Source organism: Pongo abelii, chromosome 2, assembly GCF_028885655.2.
Source record: "Pongo abelii isolate AG06213 chromosome 2, NHGRI_mPonAbe1-v2.0_pri, whole genome shotgun sequence".
In the NCBI taxonomy this organism is placed as follows: domain Eukaryota; kingdom Metazoa; phylum Chordata; class Mammalia; order Primates; family Hominidae; genus Pongo; species Pongo abelii.
Genome location: NC_085928.1, coordinates 170,470,100 through 170,486,540, shown reverse-complemented (window position 1 = coordinate 170,486,540; position 16,441 = coordinate 170,470,100). Strand labels below are relative to the sequence as shown.

At 40.3% G+C, this 16,441-nt stretch overlaps 1 protein-coding gene across 1 annotated transcript in view; it reads right to left on the bottom strand.

Annotated features, from left to right (window-relative positions):
- PPM1L (protein phosphatase, Mg2+/Mn2+ dependent 1L) overlaps positions 1-2,591 on the bottom strand; it is a 326,033-nt gene extending 323,442 nt beyond the window's left edge. Inside the window, exon 1 of the mRNA XM_002814250.5 lies at positions 186-2,591. Within this exon, the coding sequence (XP_002814296.2) occupies positions 186-584 (399 nt within the window). The 5' untranslated portion in view covers positions 585-2,591. The remainder of the gene's footprint in view (positions 1-185) is intronic.
- Positions 2,592-16,441: the final 13,850 nt, after the last annotated feature.

Below are 16,441 nucleotides of genomic sequence, written 5' to 3'. Positions count from 1 at the left end.
CAGTGCTTTTGGCAACTTGAGCCGCATTTGTCCAGCCAGGCACCGTGGTGTCATCACCACGCCCCTCGCACCCAGATCCTCTCCCGCTGCGCACACGCTGTCCTGTTGTTTACACACACACGCACGCACACACACACACACGAGACATACACGGACACAAACACAAAGCCCCGGGTAGCTCCTACCTCTCCCCCGTGCCCGTCGAAGATCCCGAAGATGGACGGGTGCGTCTTGTTGGCCAGATCCGTGAGAACTTCGAAGCGGTCCTCCATGTGGTCTCTCCGCCCCTGGATGGAGTACACCGCCACGTTGTGGTTCTTGAATTCCCAGGTCTTGGAAAACTCGGCCTCGAGCACATCAAGCCCCCCGAGTCGATCATTCTGCATGATCTCGGCTACCTTGCCCTTCACCATCTTCACGGCGTCCCGGCTGGACTTCACGATGGTCTTCACCTCGTCGGTGTGGAAGAAGTAACTCCATAGAGCCAAGCTGATGCACAGCAGGAAAAGCGTCTCGGGTCTCAGCAAGAAGTAGCGCATGATGCGACCCAGCAGAGATAGCAAAGTCATTGTATCCTCTATCATTTATTATCGCTAGAGCCTCAACCACCACCAGCGACGCGCGCCCCGAAGGCTCGCCGGGGTCCGGGAGCACTGGGGGACAGCCCGCCGGGAGGGAGGCGGAGCAGTGCCCGAGGGTGGGGGAGAGGCTCGCGGAGCCCAGCCAGAGGCAACCGAGCAATCGGCTCTGAGCGGGCAGCGCGAGCAGAGGCAGCTTCCCTTTTGTCTCCCCGCCTCGGCGGCCCGGAGGCCCGTCCTTGCCGCCCGCGCCGCCTCCCTTCCCTGAGCCCCTTTGTGAGACCGCGGCGGCGGCGGCGGCGGTAGCAGCAGCCACCGCAGCAGCAGCCGCGGGTTCCCCGGTTGGGCAAGAAGAATCAAGTTAAAGTTGCGCTGGGCGGGTCTGCCGCGGTGAGGGGGAGAGTTCAGGGGCGCCGGCGCCCGCGCGGTCCCTCCAGGGGTGCCCCCTCGAGACTCCGGGGAGCGATCAGCAGGTGAGGCGCAGGGCTCCAGAGCCTGGCGGACGAGGGATGCAGGTCCCCTCGGTTGCCGCCGCAGGGGAGCGCGGAGATGGCAGAACGTTCCAATTCCTTCACACACCCCGGGGGCCCCAGAGAATAAAAGTTTTGCGGGAGCCTGGGCAGAGACAGGGGTACGCGGAGCCCGGCGACGCGGCAAGATCGGTACTGAGCCGCAGGCGGCCGGCTGGGCTCTGCCTGCCTCTCCTAGGCACCTCCCGGCTCGGCTCGGCTCGGCTCAGCTCGGCTTCACTCGCGCGCTCCCTCCTCGCGTCCCGGCTGGCGCGCGCTCCGCCCCGCGCGCGCTCGCCCCGCCCCGTCCCGCCCCTTGAGTCGGAACTCGACACCCCGAGGTGTTCCCACCCAGCTGTCAGAGGCTGAGCAAGTTCCGCGGCCGCCGGTGCGCGCTCGCAGCCCCATGCGGTCCAGGACAGCCAAGGGGGAGAAAAGAGGGAGGTCCGCTGCCTAGCTCTTGAGAATCGTTGTTCCTTCCCCCTGTGCCGGCTCCTAAGACAAGCTAATACTGACCCCGGTAGTCTTAGCGTTGGTTTTCCAGGAGCTACTGCTGCTCACTGGGAAGCCGAGAGCCGTACGTGAGCGTTCTCCCCTTCGGCGGCTGCACTATAGTGCGGTCCCCGCTTCGCCAGGCATAAGGCAAGCGAGAAGGGACGCACTTCTCCCGGCTTGCAAAGCGATAGGGAGAAGATCGGGCCGCTGGCTGCGATCTCGGCGTTCAGCAATAGAGGCCTTCCCGGATCTCCCGAGAGGCGGGGAGCGAGCCTGGGTCTAGCAGCCTTCTCCCTCCCGAGAACAGCAGAAAGGGGGGACTCCACAGAATGACCTCTGTTTCCCCAAGGAAGTGCACTCTGACGATAACCTCGGGAGGGACGAGAAGGGCCGCTCTTTCTGAGCGCGGCCGCCGCCCCTGGAGTAGGGGACTCAGCGGCCACGAAGGCCTTCCTTGCTCGCGACCTTTCCACGGGGAGGCACGAAGCTTCCGATGGGGGCCCTGGGGCGCTCCTGACTTTTCTACGGGGTGAGGGCTCTGACTCTGCGGTTCAGGTTTGAAGGTCCCTTGGAAGCTCGCAAGTGGTGGTCTCCCACCGCCTCCTCGGTCATCGCAGGAAGAAGGCGCAGTGGGGGCGGGAGTCTGGATGAGCGGAGAGTAGCCGCCGCGGAGAAGAGTGCGGGCTTGCAGGAGCCGACGAGGATAACTCGAAATGTGGGCAGGCAGGTGTTGGTGGGTCTTGAAGGTGGGAACGCACGAGAAAAGAACAATGTTCGCCTCCGCTTAGAATACGGAAACAAGTGAGCTTTAAAGGAAAATACTCATTCTCATTACCCCTGTCCAGGAAGAAGAGTGCTGATCTGCTTCTTTCAGTCCGCTGGGCTGGAGAGCAGAAAGGCTACTTGATCCCAGCCAAGCCAGTGTCTGTCCCCCAACAAGCACTTCTGCCTTGGTGTGATCCCCGTTCCTTTTCTAAAAATAAAAAATAACAAGAAGTCCTGGAAGAAAATACACTAAAATGTTCCCAGTGGTTAATCATTCGTACAGTAGTAGATTATATGCAGCTTTCATTTTCTGCTTTAGACTTTTGTCTATTTTCCACAACTTTTCTAAAGTTTCTACAAAAGCCATATATTTCCACCATAAGCAGAAAAAATGAAAACGTAAGCATTTAAATGGCATATACAACATAATCTCAGTAATATAAACATGCATACGAAAGACAGGAAGGAGATATGAAGAACTGCTAACAGTATGTTATTTTTCACAACTAGTATATAGTTTCCTGTCCTGCTTTACCTTTCAGGTATTTTCATCTGATAAATAGAGAAACAGTTTAAAATAAATTCAGTCATTCTGTTCAATAGTCAAGAGGTTCCAAAATGAGATAATGAATTTAAAAGCCTTTAGGAGTTATAAAGAAAAGTAATGCATTAGTGTTATTTTGAAGATAAGTTTACAATATTTCTTACTGTAAATTATCAAATCACTTTTGGGTGCATTGTCAGTCTTTCTGTACATGGATTCGTTTCACTGTGACAAAGGCAACTTGCAGATAAGCTGATAAAGATTCCAGAACTACAAATCAAACTAGGCCCTGGAGTAGCAGTAAAATTCCAAACCCAAAGGCCCATCCAGTCTGTCCACAACATTCCTATATTGATGAGAGCAGAACAGACACTCATGAGAGACATGACTTCTGCTTCCCCCATAACTAAGTAAAGAAGAGAGATTACCATACTGATGATCTCCCTGGAGGTTTCATAGCAAGGTTTGACTTGATGAATTAATTAATAAATCTAAATATCCTGAAGATTTGGTGGAAATATGCTTTGACATTTACATCTAAGTGTTCATCCGTGAAAATCAATAAAATATTTTTTCATGCAGACCCCATAAGCATTTTCTTATTAAAAAATTCATGTGGTTTATGTGGCAATTTCCAAAAATGCCTAAATAAACTCTGTTATAGTTTACTGTGAATATTAATATATTACAAAAAGAAAAAAGACCTTCCTCTAGTGACAAACTAATATTTGCATATGTGTGAGGATTATGAAGGTTTTTTCATATATGGCAATGTTATTTTCATTCTCCTAACAATCCTCTGAGGAAGATAGAAGTTATTATATTATCTCTGTTTATGAGGAAAGTGAAGCACAAAGATGTTAGGTGAATATCACTGTTCAGCAAATAAGAGGTTATACATTCAAACTCAGTTCTTTTGATTACCAGTTCAGTACTCTTAACATCCATTATTGCGCAGTGATACTGAGATGATTAGTCTAATTTTTACGCTTCTCCACTAATATTTCACTAGATTTCTGTTACAGAAATCTCAAAAAGAATGCATGTATTCTTATTCCACAATTCTGTTTTTAGCCTTTGGGATAAGCACTTCACCATAAGTATTTACCTCACCCATTGAGAATACCTGTGGGGCAGAAAACAGGTGCAAGTAAAGTGTACTTCTTTGATAAACACATAAGAGATCTGTTGCTAAAGTAAAATAGTGTCAAAATTTCACAGAGGAAAGAGGTACCAAAAAGTATGCGTTATACAAATACTTTGCCATTGCAAGTCACATGGTAATGAACAGAGAATTAATGGCAATCCCAAGTTTTCATGGGATGTAACAATAGTGATGAAACTGTTTACAGGCAATTACTGTTTTCTGCTTTGCAATTAACCCATGTCAGCCTTGCAAGTGTATAAAAAATATATAGCTTTTAAAAATAATTTATTCTCAAAAATATTTCAGAGTTGTAGCTCTTAGGTTTAGAAAGTCTTTAAAATGGAGTTTGATAACCAATGAATCTATTTTCTAGTGTGATGTTGTTTTAGGATGTCCTTATCTACTTTATTTTTTATCACCGACTCATAGAACATGATGATAAGTGGCTCATGCCTGTAATCCCAACATTTTGGGAGGCCAAGACAGGCAGATCATTTGAGCCCAGGAGTTTGAGACCAGCCTGAACAACAGGTGAAACCCTGTCTCTACTAAAAATACAAGAAATTAGCCAGGAATGGTGGCATGTGCCTGTAGTCCCAGCTACCCAGGAAGCTGAGCTGGGAAGATCATCTAAACCCGGGAGGCGGACAGTGCAGTGAGCTGTGATTGCACCACTGCATTCCAGCCTGGGTGACAGAATGAGACCCTGTCTCATAAAAACAAAATGTAAAGTGACATCTGCTGAGACTCTGAATGATAAATATGATTTTTAAAATCCTTTCAAGTAAATTTTATATGAAACTTTTATACACATAGAAATTCTCTGCACAGTTTTAAATTTCTCAATTATCACTTTGATTTATATTCTTAAATTATTCCTGCCATCTATATGCAAATATGTAGTAGGTATTAAGTAGGACTCTCTTACTGACATTCTATTAATATATACCTATGTATGTATAACCTTTTAAAGGACACATATAAAAGAGCATGCAAGTATTGTTATGAAATACGACAACCATGCATGAACACGGAGCACCCAACCAAAAAACTGGATTGTTACCAATATCTTCATACCAACCTAGTTCTTCCCCATCCCACCTCCATGCCTGTCCTCTCCACAGGTAGCCTACTATCCTGACTTTTATGTTTTACTATCCCCTTGCCTTTTTTGTTTGTTTGTTTACACGATCTTGGCTCAGGCGATCCTCCCACCTCAGTCTCCCAAGTAGCTGGGACTATAGGTGCATGCCACCACACCTGGCTAATTTTTGTATTTTTTGCACAGACGGGGTTTTGCCATGTTGCCCAGGCTGTTCTCGAACTCCTGAGCTCAAACAACCCACCCACCTCAGCCTCCTGCCTTGCTCTTTTAAAAAATAACTGTATCATATATGTCTGCATCCTTAAGTAATACATTTTTTAGTTTTGGTTTGGTTTTGAGCCTTATAAAAAATGGTATCTTACTGTATGTAGTCCTCTGGTACTTGTTTTTTTTCTCTCACTATTATTTTTCTAGATCCTCCTATGTTGTTGCATATAGTTATATATTGTTACATACAGCTGTAAATCAGTCATTTTGTAGCTATGTAATACTCCATTGTGTGACTATTCCATAAGTTATATATTCATCTTCTGTGGATGTTCAGATTTCCAAGTTTTTACTATTAGGATCAATAATTTCTTGAATTACTCTTGTATTATCTCTTGGTGCACATATGCAAAAGTTTCTCTAGGTATATATCTAGAAGTGAAATTACTTAATGATAGAGAATGAAAATGTTTGACTTTACAACTTAAGGCCAAATTGTTTTTGAAAATATGTTGTTCCCTTTTGCAGTCTAACCAACAGTGTAATCAAAGCTCCTTAATGAAAAGGACCATATAAATTATATTTTAAAGTAGTTTTCAATATGGTCTTTTAGTAAATAGTTATCCATGATCATGTCTATTAAACCATATTAAGTCTTCAATTCTTCTCATAAAATCTTTCTAGATGCAAAATTTAATACTGAATCTTGTTTTAAATGCCTGTCCACGTATCAATAAAAATGTTTTAAAATAACTACATAAAAATAAAAAATGTCAATGACCTTCAAGTGAAAAATGGATGTTTTAGTAGTATAGTTAAGAAAAAAATTCATCACTTTAAGTATAATAGTATATCAATTTAGATTTACATTAATATCTCTGGGGTTCTATCAAACAACTCACATGATAGACACCAATTACTTTGGGGTGCAATATGATTTTATTTCACTGAGCTCCAAAAACACAAGAATGTTTCTAAAACCCAAGTTTTTATATTAATTACAGAGATATATCAAAGACAGTTTTTTTCTGAATAAAACTTTTATATCTTTGCACTAACTCTGTATACACAAACCATACATATCCTAAGAATCCGTCATCTGATTCCCCTAGGCTTTTCTCTGATAATCTTCAAACAAGGTTCCTAAATTTTAATGTTAATCTAAAGCATTTCCTAAATTTTTGTATACCAATTGACACACATCAATATTCTAGCTAATTGATAACATGAAGCATTGTGAATAATTGAACAATTCTTTTGTAGTGGATCCAAGAAATAACACGAGTGGAAAGATAAAATTTTGTAGGAGGTAGGGGCTTTTTTTTTTTTTCTTTAGCGCAATTCAGAAAGAAGAAAAATTGCCCCAGGAACACAACTAACTCTGTTTGGTAGCCCAACAGAACAGTGAGAATTGAGCCCTTGAGAATTGTTGGTGTTAATTCAAGCTTGATGTCCATTTGTATTATATCAAGGTAAATTAATGTTAATATCCCATTCTTATACCCAAATTTTCTGATGGCTTCTCTGAGCACCCTGAGAATAAGTTGTATTCCCTCCAGTTTTTCTATGTTCCCCAAATGGTTCCCATTGAAAACATTTGTTTTATGTTGGGGGCACTGTTAGAAACACTAAATTTCGGAAACTGAATAGTTCTAATATGTAAAAGTGTTCACAAAACCTTTCTGTTTTTTACCTCTTAAGATGCTTGCTTGATAGGACTGCAGAAAATCTTTAGTCACTCAGAATTTAACTTTAGAGTTGATTTCTATATATGACACTTGAGGTAAAGGTTGTTATGCCCCAAAATAAAATTATGTGATCTAAGGTTACAAAGAGGTAAAACTAAGACATATGTCCCACTTCCATGGCACTTTCAAAAGAGTTCCTCTTTCCTAGTTCTTATGGTGCCTTAGTAACCTCCAATATTCATTCATTGCTACCTGAGCCCAAGTAGCCTATGATGGCTTCTTACATTGTAGCCATAACCCAAATTCACTAGGGCATTGCTTGCAAAGTCGCTGTTCAATCTATTTTCCCCAGCCATACCTGTGCTGATGAGGAACTCCTTAAAAGGCTCCTCGCCTCTCTCCATCTACTCAAAACACACATGGCTCCCTCCCAAGCTATTATACTTCAATAAATAGTTCCCAAATGATATCATAATTGTAAAGGATTTTAATTACCACAAACTCCTCATGCCTATCCTACATATGGAGAAGACTCTTTCAATCATGTAGCCTTGGAGCTGTCAGAGGTTGACCAGATATCTTCAATCCTGCTCCTGAGACTAAATATACTGTAATTGCTAAGGCTTTAAGTGACAGGCATTAGTCAAGGTCAAGTATAACAAACACTTACTGCCCTGAATTCTAATTACCAGTAACTTTCTATTTCCCAATCTTTTTCTTGATCATGAACTATTATTCCCATTGTGACCCTCCTATTCCTAGCTACCAGAAAACAACTTCTTAATTACCTTATTATTCTTCTTATACAACTCTTCTAATATGTTTAACCAGTGTTGTGCAAGTAAATGTTTAACCACCTGACCTCTAGGAAGAGGAGGTAAAGACTCAGCTCTATTGTGTTTGCCAATTTCCGTGGTATAAATCCTCTCACCATGATTTTCAAACTATACCACTGACCACGAAGCTGGAAATAGTTGCTCAGTAGCCCACTATTATACAATATTTCCATCAAATGGACATGATAGATGTAAATAACATCAAGAACATAAGTAGAATCAAAATGTAGTAAAATAAGAGGTGATTAATATTTATTACCTTTGTCTTTAATATAGTTTACTTAATTACAAATTACATAATTTAATTTTCGTAGTGCCCATGTTTGACAACAGACTGGCAACACTCTTCTGCTGGAGGAATATGTGTGTTCTAGATATTGTCTATTGAATCTCAACATCCATTTCTACCTCCATCTAAATTCCCTCCCTTCCAATCATGAAAATTAAAGAACAAAAACTACATTTTCCAGAATCCCTTCCAGCTGGAATTTTTACTGTAATTTAGGTTTTGCTGATGAGATGGCCTTGTGTGTGATTTGGAATGCAGAGAAGAGACAGAAACTATTTTTCCTACAGCTCTGCTGGCTGCTGGCCAAGCTCTGGTAAACTGAGTGTTTGAGTGGCCAAATCAGGTTCTCTTTCCTTTTAGTTATGTATTTATTGTTTTTAAAATTTTTTGAAATGATGTCTCATTCTGTCACCCAGGCTGGAGTGCAGTGACCCGATTACTGCAGCCTCAGCCTCCCCAGGCACAGGTGTTACCCAGGCTCATCTCAAACTCTGGGCTCAAGCAATTCATCTGCCTTGGTCTCCCAAAGTGCTGGGATTATAGGCATGAGCCACAGCACCCAGCCAGGTTCCCCTTTCTAGTCTCCAGTTTTGTGGAAATTGAGCCATTGCCTAATGACAGCCCCTGATTTCAACTGCTTAGAGCCTTACAATGCTATTGTGAGTGCCTAATTCCCTGTATTAAATAACTTTCTTCTTCAAGAACCGAATGTGTTTTTGTTTTTGTTTTCTGCACCGAACCCTCATTGTAACATGTGTTCTTGACATCTGCTTGTTTGTTTCTTTCTTGCAACATCCCAAGGAAACATCAGAATCATCACCAGCACAGGTCTAGTTAATCTGTTTGCCTATGTAGTTTCTCATTCTAAATGTTCTCAGATGACTTTCATTTCACTCACATCCTGAGATTATGCTGTGGCATTAATCAATTACTACTTTTTATAATTTTTTTTCAGTAGATCTACTAGAAAGAAAGAAAAGATCTACTAGAAGTCAAGAAAATGAATGCTCAGTTAAGTGAGGGGAGAAGGAAAGTATTTACTGTTATTACTATTTTTTATAACATCAGAGACCTAATAGTGAAGAATGACTAGTCATTTTTGTTTGGTTGGTTTTTTACCTTATACAACCTCTTTGGTCTACTGGAATGCAGCCATATTTCAGGGAAAGACAAACAAAATTGCCTTTTTCTTTTAAGAACAACTAGAGAAAGGAATTGGGGACTTTCCTTTATGAGCCTAATACATATAATGTTTAACACCTTTTTTCTACAAGAAAGTATTTCTTACAACTAATCTACATCTCTCTTTCCACTTTTCTTTTCAGTTTGTCTGCGGAGGGGGGCAGAGAGAGAGGGAGGGAAGAGATTCTAGCTAACAGAAAAGCATATTTTTCTGAGATAGAATCTAGTTTTTACTTGTTTTCTATCCACATCGCTTTTATCCTTATGGATTTTATCCTTTTATTCAGGTCTCCCTTCCAGTCATATGTTTTGTTTTGTTTTTCCAGCAAGCTAAGCAAGCTAAGGGCTTGCTGGAAAAACATCTCCTTGCCAAATTTTTTTTAACCACAGAGCAGTTTTTGCTACCGAAGGAAGTCTTCTGTTTCAAATAAAATAAAATAAACGCAATTATCCTGTAGACAAAAGTCTTTATATTTTTTTCAGCTATTCCTTTGGTCTTCTCATCTCATTTCCTCTGCTCTCTTTATGCCTGATAATGCATTTGTTCATACTGAGTTCTTATCATCTATACAGTCTGATGATAGACACTGTGAGGGCTCATCATGCTTTAATGTCTCTCACAATGTCTATTTAGAGAAGAACAAAATCTCTGAAGCAATGCAATATGTAAGGAAGCCTATGGATGGGCAATGGAACATTCTTCTTTGCTTACCTTGCAGGTTAATTTACTGATTTGTTTTATTTGAATTGATGGAATCAAACCTAAGCAAATAATTTAGAACCAAAGATAATTTACCAAACTATCTGTAATAACCCAAAAAATGAATGGCCTAATTTTGAATTAGCTCACCTCAAGGAGAAAAATATTCAGGGGGTGGGGAGAATGTGACATTATAGAAATAAGAGAAAATCAGAAATTTTCTGAGAAAAATTAGCTCAACTATGAGAACAAAAAACAGTTTTAATTTTAAAGTAAATATATTAAAAGGGCATACAAAAAGAAAGAAAAAGAAAGCATGCCTTAGTAAATTTTGAATTTTCTCCAAATTTCACTGAAAGCCCTTTTCTCTCACTTTATTATCACCCTAGAACTTCCCATCTATGCCCAAGAAAGACATCAGTTACAATCTTTATTAACTCCTAAATACATTTTTGTAATCAGACCTCTCCTCTTCTGCGTCCAAACAGTTAACATTTCTACTAAAGTAATTTCAAGGTCAACACATTCGAAATCAAGCTGTTGGCCCCCTCCAGCGTTTTCTCTCTCTGTCTCTGAAAATGGCACCACCCATCTCCATTTGCACTAGCCAGAAACCTAAGTTACTCTTCATTTCTCCATCTTCCTCATTCCCCATAACCAAGTCATCAAACCCTGTTGATTTTACCACCAATAAAGCCAATATGTGAGCACTAACACGTGCACTGCTTTCTACCTTTGTTATGATAGCTCTCATCCAGTTGACCATCACTTCCCACCTAGGACACTGGTACAGCCTTCCCATTTATTTCTTTGTAGTCATTTTTGCCCTGTAGCAGCCAGAGAAGATATCTGGTGGAGGAGGGGGATGGATATGAGATGATAAAAATAAGAAAAAATTTAAAAATTGTGACTCTTTTTAAAGTCACAAATCTAATCCTGCAACAATCTTACTTAAAAACTTTAGAAGACTTCTCATTGCTCTTAGAATAAAGACAAAAATCTTTACCGTGCACTTCTCCTCAGCCTTTTCCATGCTACTTCCTACCTCAGTCCATCGTCTTCAGCCACATTTGCTTTTTTACAGTTCCTATAAAGCACCAAACTTTCTCCTGACTCAGGGCCTTTATTCATGCAGTTCCATATAGCTGGAATACTGACCTTCCCAAGCCTGCTCTCCCACTCACACTCTTCCTAGTTAACTATTATCCCTCAGATCTTAGCTCGTAAAACACTCTCAAGAGCCCTTCCTGACTCTTCAATCAAAGTGAAGTCCTTCTCACCCCCTTTCATGGCAACCTGTACTTCAGAGTGCTCATCAGAATTCTAAATATGTATTTGTTAGGATTTTTAAAATTAATGTCTTTTTTCCCATTCTCACTAGTTTATATGCTCCATGAGGGCAGGAACTGTGTCTGTTTGTAATCCAAGCACCAATACAATCCCTGGAATATAGTAGACATACTATAAATGTATGTTCATAAATGAATGAAGATAGTTATTGTGAAATCATTATTTCAGCTCCACTCAAAGTCTCCCCAACATTGCTAGTAAGTAGCGAAACTAATTAGTGTGATTTTGAATCATGAATAGCAACGAAAAGAAAGTCAAAGACTAAGTCACCCATGAATAGTTGAAGATTAATTTTACTAGCAGACAAAATATTAAAGGCCATATAGATTTTTTATTTGTAAATTTTTTTTTACATTTACATTCTTGCTCACTTTATCGTAAGACTAAGCTTACATTACAGACAGGGAAATTCTTTGCAAAAACAAACATCTTTACAAAATAGATGTCTTTGTCCATTTTTCTACTAGGGTGTTTGTCTTTTTTTTCCTGAAATGTTAAAACTGTTTATGTACTAAAACTATCATTCAGGTAGTATATATTTTCCCCATCTTGCCATTTACCTTTCCATTGTTTATGATGTTTGAAATATAAGGAGATTTATTTGATTTCTTGTTATTGTTTATATTTATTTTTACAAAGTCAATTTTACTCTTTCATAATTTTTGCCTTTTTCATCATGCTTAGAACAGGGAAGTAGGCTTTTCACGCCTCTGTGTGCATGAGAGTCTGCTGTGCTCAAGGGTACAGTCCTCCAGCTATTTTTCTCACCACTGCAGGATATAATTCATTCATTTGCTAATTCATCTATTTGTAAATTTATCACTTACTTAGCAACATATGTCAGGACTGTACTAGGAACCAGGCAAAATAGACACAGACCCTGTCTTCACAGAGCTTGCAATAAGAAAGACCTTTAACATATAATCATTCCCAAATATACAGTTGCACACTGACCAATGTTGTTAACAAAAATATAAGCATGCAGAGTATAATTCCTGTGGTGACTTTCAACTTGCCAATTCTAAAGTCAGGTAGAAGGTGTTGGGAGCCCTCCTGTAATGGAAGAAATTGCCATTCTTGGGTTGGTGCTCCCTGTACAAGAGTTCACTGCCTCCATTCTATTGCTCTCTTATATTTCCACCCTAGAATAATGAGTATGCACCCATCTTCACCACTCAAAACACACTACACACCTATTGGAATGGCCAAAATCCAAACAAAGCAACACCAAATGCTGGAGATGATGTGAAACAACAGGAATTCTCATTCATTGCTGGTGGGAAGGCAAAACAGAACAGCCTTGTTGGAAAACGGTTTGGCAGTTTCTTACAAAACGAAACATACCACGTAATCCAGCAAGTACACTCCTTGGTATTTACCAAAATTAGTTGAAAACTTATGTGAATATAAAAGCCTGCACACAAGTGTTTGTAGCAGTTTTAGTCTTAATTGCCAAAACATGGAAGCAACAAAGATGTCCTTCAGTAGGTGAATAGATAAACTGGTACATCTAGAGAATGGAATATTACTCAGCACTAAAAACAAATGTGCGATCAAGCCATGTAAAGATGTGGAGGAAATGTAAATGCATATTACTAAGTGAAAGAAGTCAATCTGGACAGACTATATACCCTGTGATTCCAACTATATGACATTCTGGGAAAACTACAGAATCAGTAAAAGGACCAGTGGTCACTAGGGGTCAGTGAGGAGGGAAGAATGAGTAAGTGGAACACAGACGATTTTTAGAGCAGTAAAACTATTCTGTATGATACATGTCATTATACAAAGAATGTCTAACACCAAAAGTAAACCCTAATGTAAGCTATGGACTTTAGATGATAACAATGTCTCAATGTAGGTTCATTGAGTGTAACAAATGTACCACTCTGGCATGGATTTTGATAGTAGGGGGAGGCTGTACATATACAGAGGCAGGGAATAAATGGGAATTCTCTGTGCTTTTTGCTCAATTATGCTATGAACCTAAAACTATTCTTTAAAAAGTTTATTTGCATACATACACACAGTGTGTGTGACTGGGCAAGTTATCTAACTTCCCTCTGTGTACTTCAATTTTCTCATCTGTAAAATGGATATTATTGTACCTATTCCATAGGCTATTGTAAGAATTATGAAGCTAATATACACGAAGTACTTAGAACAATGCCTAGCACATAGTAAGCAACTAATAGAAGTAAACTATTATCAGTTGGAAGAGGTAAATAGATACAACAAGTTTATAGGCAACTCATACATACAGGGCAGAGTATGTTAGGACCGTATATATGGCCCAAGATATGATGGGAATTTTTCAGAAAAAGAAATCATATTGGGTTAGAGAGAGCGGGAAGGCTTCATGAAGAAGGGGATGGGAGGATTTGGGGATGGGAAGATTTTGACATCAGAAAAAGAGGTTTGGGGTAGAAGGGATGGACTTCCAGAAAGAAGGAATGACACATATTCTGTTTGCTTTTAGTGCTTCAAAAAGAGGAAATCTTAGAGGACTAGCAGGAGATAGAGCAGGGCTGATTAGTTGGCATTGTTCTATTTTGTTTTGTTTTTGAGACACAGTCTTGCTCTGTCATCCAGGCTGGAGTGCAGTGACGTGATCTTGGCTCACTGAAACCTCCACCTCCCAAGTTCAAATGATTCTCCTGCCTCACTCAGCCTCCTGAGTAGCTGGGATTACAGGCGCTCGCCACCACACCAGGCTAATTTTTGTATTTTTAGTAGAGACAGGGTTTCACCATGTTGACCAGGCTGGTACTGAACTCCTGACCTCAGGTGATCCACCTGCCTCGGCCTCCCAAAGTGCCAAGATTGCAGGCATGAGCTACCATGCCCAGCCTGATCATTTGACAGTGTATCTTGAAGAACTTTGGATAATATGTTTATATTGTCTCATTGGCTATATAGGAAGACTGGCAGTTTTTAAAAGAGGAACAACACAACGAGTTTTGCTAAGATAATATGATTAAATAAACTCAAATCCACAACATCATAGGAAAAGATGCCTCAAGATGTATACCTTCTATTTGTAAGCCCATGTTTACAGCAGTGCTATTCACAATGACCGAGAGGTGGAAGCAATCCAAATGCCCATCGATGGATGAATGGATAAGCAAAATATGGTATACATGTACAAAGGATGCATGTATTTCTCAGCCTTACAAAGGAAGGAAATCCTGTCATATGATACAACATGGATGAACCTTGAGAACATTATGCTAAGTGAAATAAGCTGTCACACAAACAAGCAAAGCAAATACTGCATGATTCTGCTTATATGAGGTATCTAAAGTAACAAAATTCATAGAAACAGAAAGTAGAATGGTGGTTACCACAGACTAGAAAGAGGAAGAAATGAGAAGCTGTTGTTTAATGGGTATGGCATTTTGGTTCTCCAAGATGAAAATGTTCTGGAGATCTGTTTCACAACAACGTGAATACAGGCAACATTACTAAACTGTACACAAAACTGGTTAAGATAATCATATGTGTTTCTTACTACAATTTCAAAAAAACGTATATATTGGTGTTGGTAACTTAAGTATTTCCCACCAATAAACTAATTTGGGGTCCTTTTTGAAAGAAGGATCAGCCTTATCCGCATTCATTCATGTTATAATAGTGTCAGATCCATCTTTTATACAGTCTTCCTTTGAAACCAGCTGATCACATCTGGATTCAGTGCCTCCACAGTTACAATTCTAAGGAAATCAAGATAAAACCAATGCTAATTTGGTATCTATAAAGACATTAAGAAACAGTAGGTCTCAAAAGTTATGGCATACAAACATGATGAGACTGTATTTAGGACAGATGTTAGTAAGTATAAAATATCACTCCATTGTTATTGTAAATTCTACTCAGTGAAAATGTCTTTGGATAAGAATCTATGCTTGCTGCATGGGACCCAGTCAGAAGTTGAAGAGAAGACCTGATTGCTGTGATTATATGTCTGAATTTAATTTTAAAATATCTGTAACCTTACAACAGAATTATATCCTGTGGTTTGGGAGTTTAAAAGAGGAGTACATTCTCATTTGGAATTCATCCCAAGGATTAGCAATTACTGAACAATAGAACAGATGATTCTCATGAAAGTAAAGGGAAAGGGGGAAAGAAAAGCATGTATATGAGAATTGGATGGAAGGAGGGAGATATTTTTAGTCTTTGTATTTCTAGAAATACAAATGTAACACATTGAGTTAAAAAGAAATCAATCCATTTGGTTCTTTTTTAATGTATTTTTTTAACGTTTGCTTTGGTAGCCTTCGCAGCAAACAAACCAAAATGGAAAAATAATTCTCTTCTTCTTCTTCTTCCTTTTGAGGAAAAGCCTCCATACCTTGGATTCTAGATCCCTGGGTCCCCTTGCCCCAGGAGGACACTAATAGCTTACTCAGTGGTATTGAGGCTGTCTAGCAGACCATCCCACTTTTATTTGGAAGATCAGTGCCTATGCAAGAGGAAAAACATGCAATTGGGAATAGGACAGAGGGTTTCCAGAGAGGAGGAACACCCAGGACAAGGGAGGGGTAACACGAATTCCTGAGAACTGACCACCAAGTTCATGACTTTTGGAGCCCAGGCCAAGTCTTCTGGGGCCCAAGCTTGGGACAGAAGAAGTGGATCCCACCATCAGAGGATGCCTGTTACCTCAAGGTATGTCCAAGTGTGAGTAGGCCTGTGCACAAAGCCAGGTAAGCAGGACCTGCTTCAGATGGGCAAGGTTACTGGATCGCCTCAAGGAGAGGATTCCCCAACGCCCTGGTCAACAGGGCTGCTTTAAAATTGTTGTAATCCCCAAGGACTTACTTTAGGACACCCTACCCCACATCATATAAAACGTATTGAAATGTACCATGTCCCACCTTAAATAAAATTTCTTTAGCTAAAAAAGTTGTTTTTGAGTTTTTGTAATTTTGCTTTTATTTTTCTTTGTTTAATTCGTTTAATTTATGTTTGGCTCTAATTTCTGAGGAAAATATTATGCATGTTACAAAATTATTTTTGAACTTCCAGTTGTTTTTCAATGTG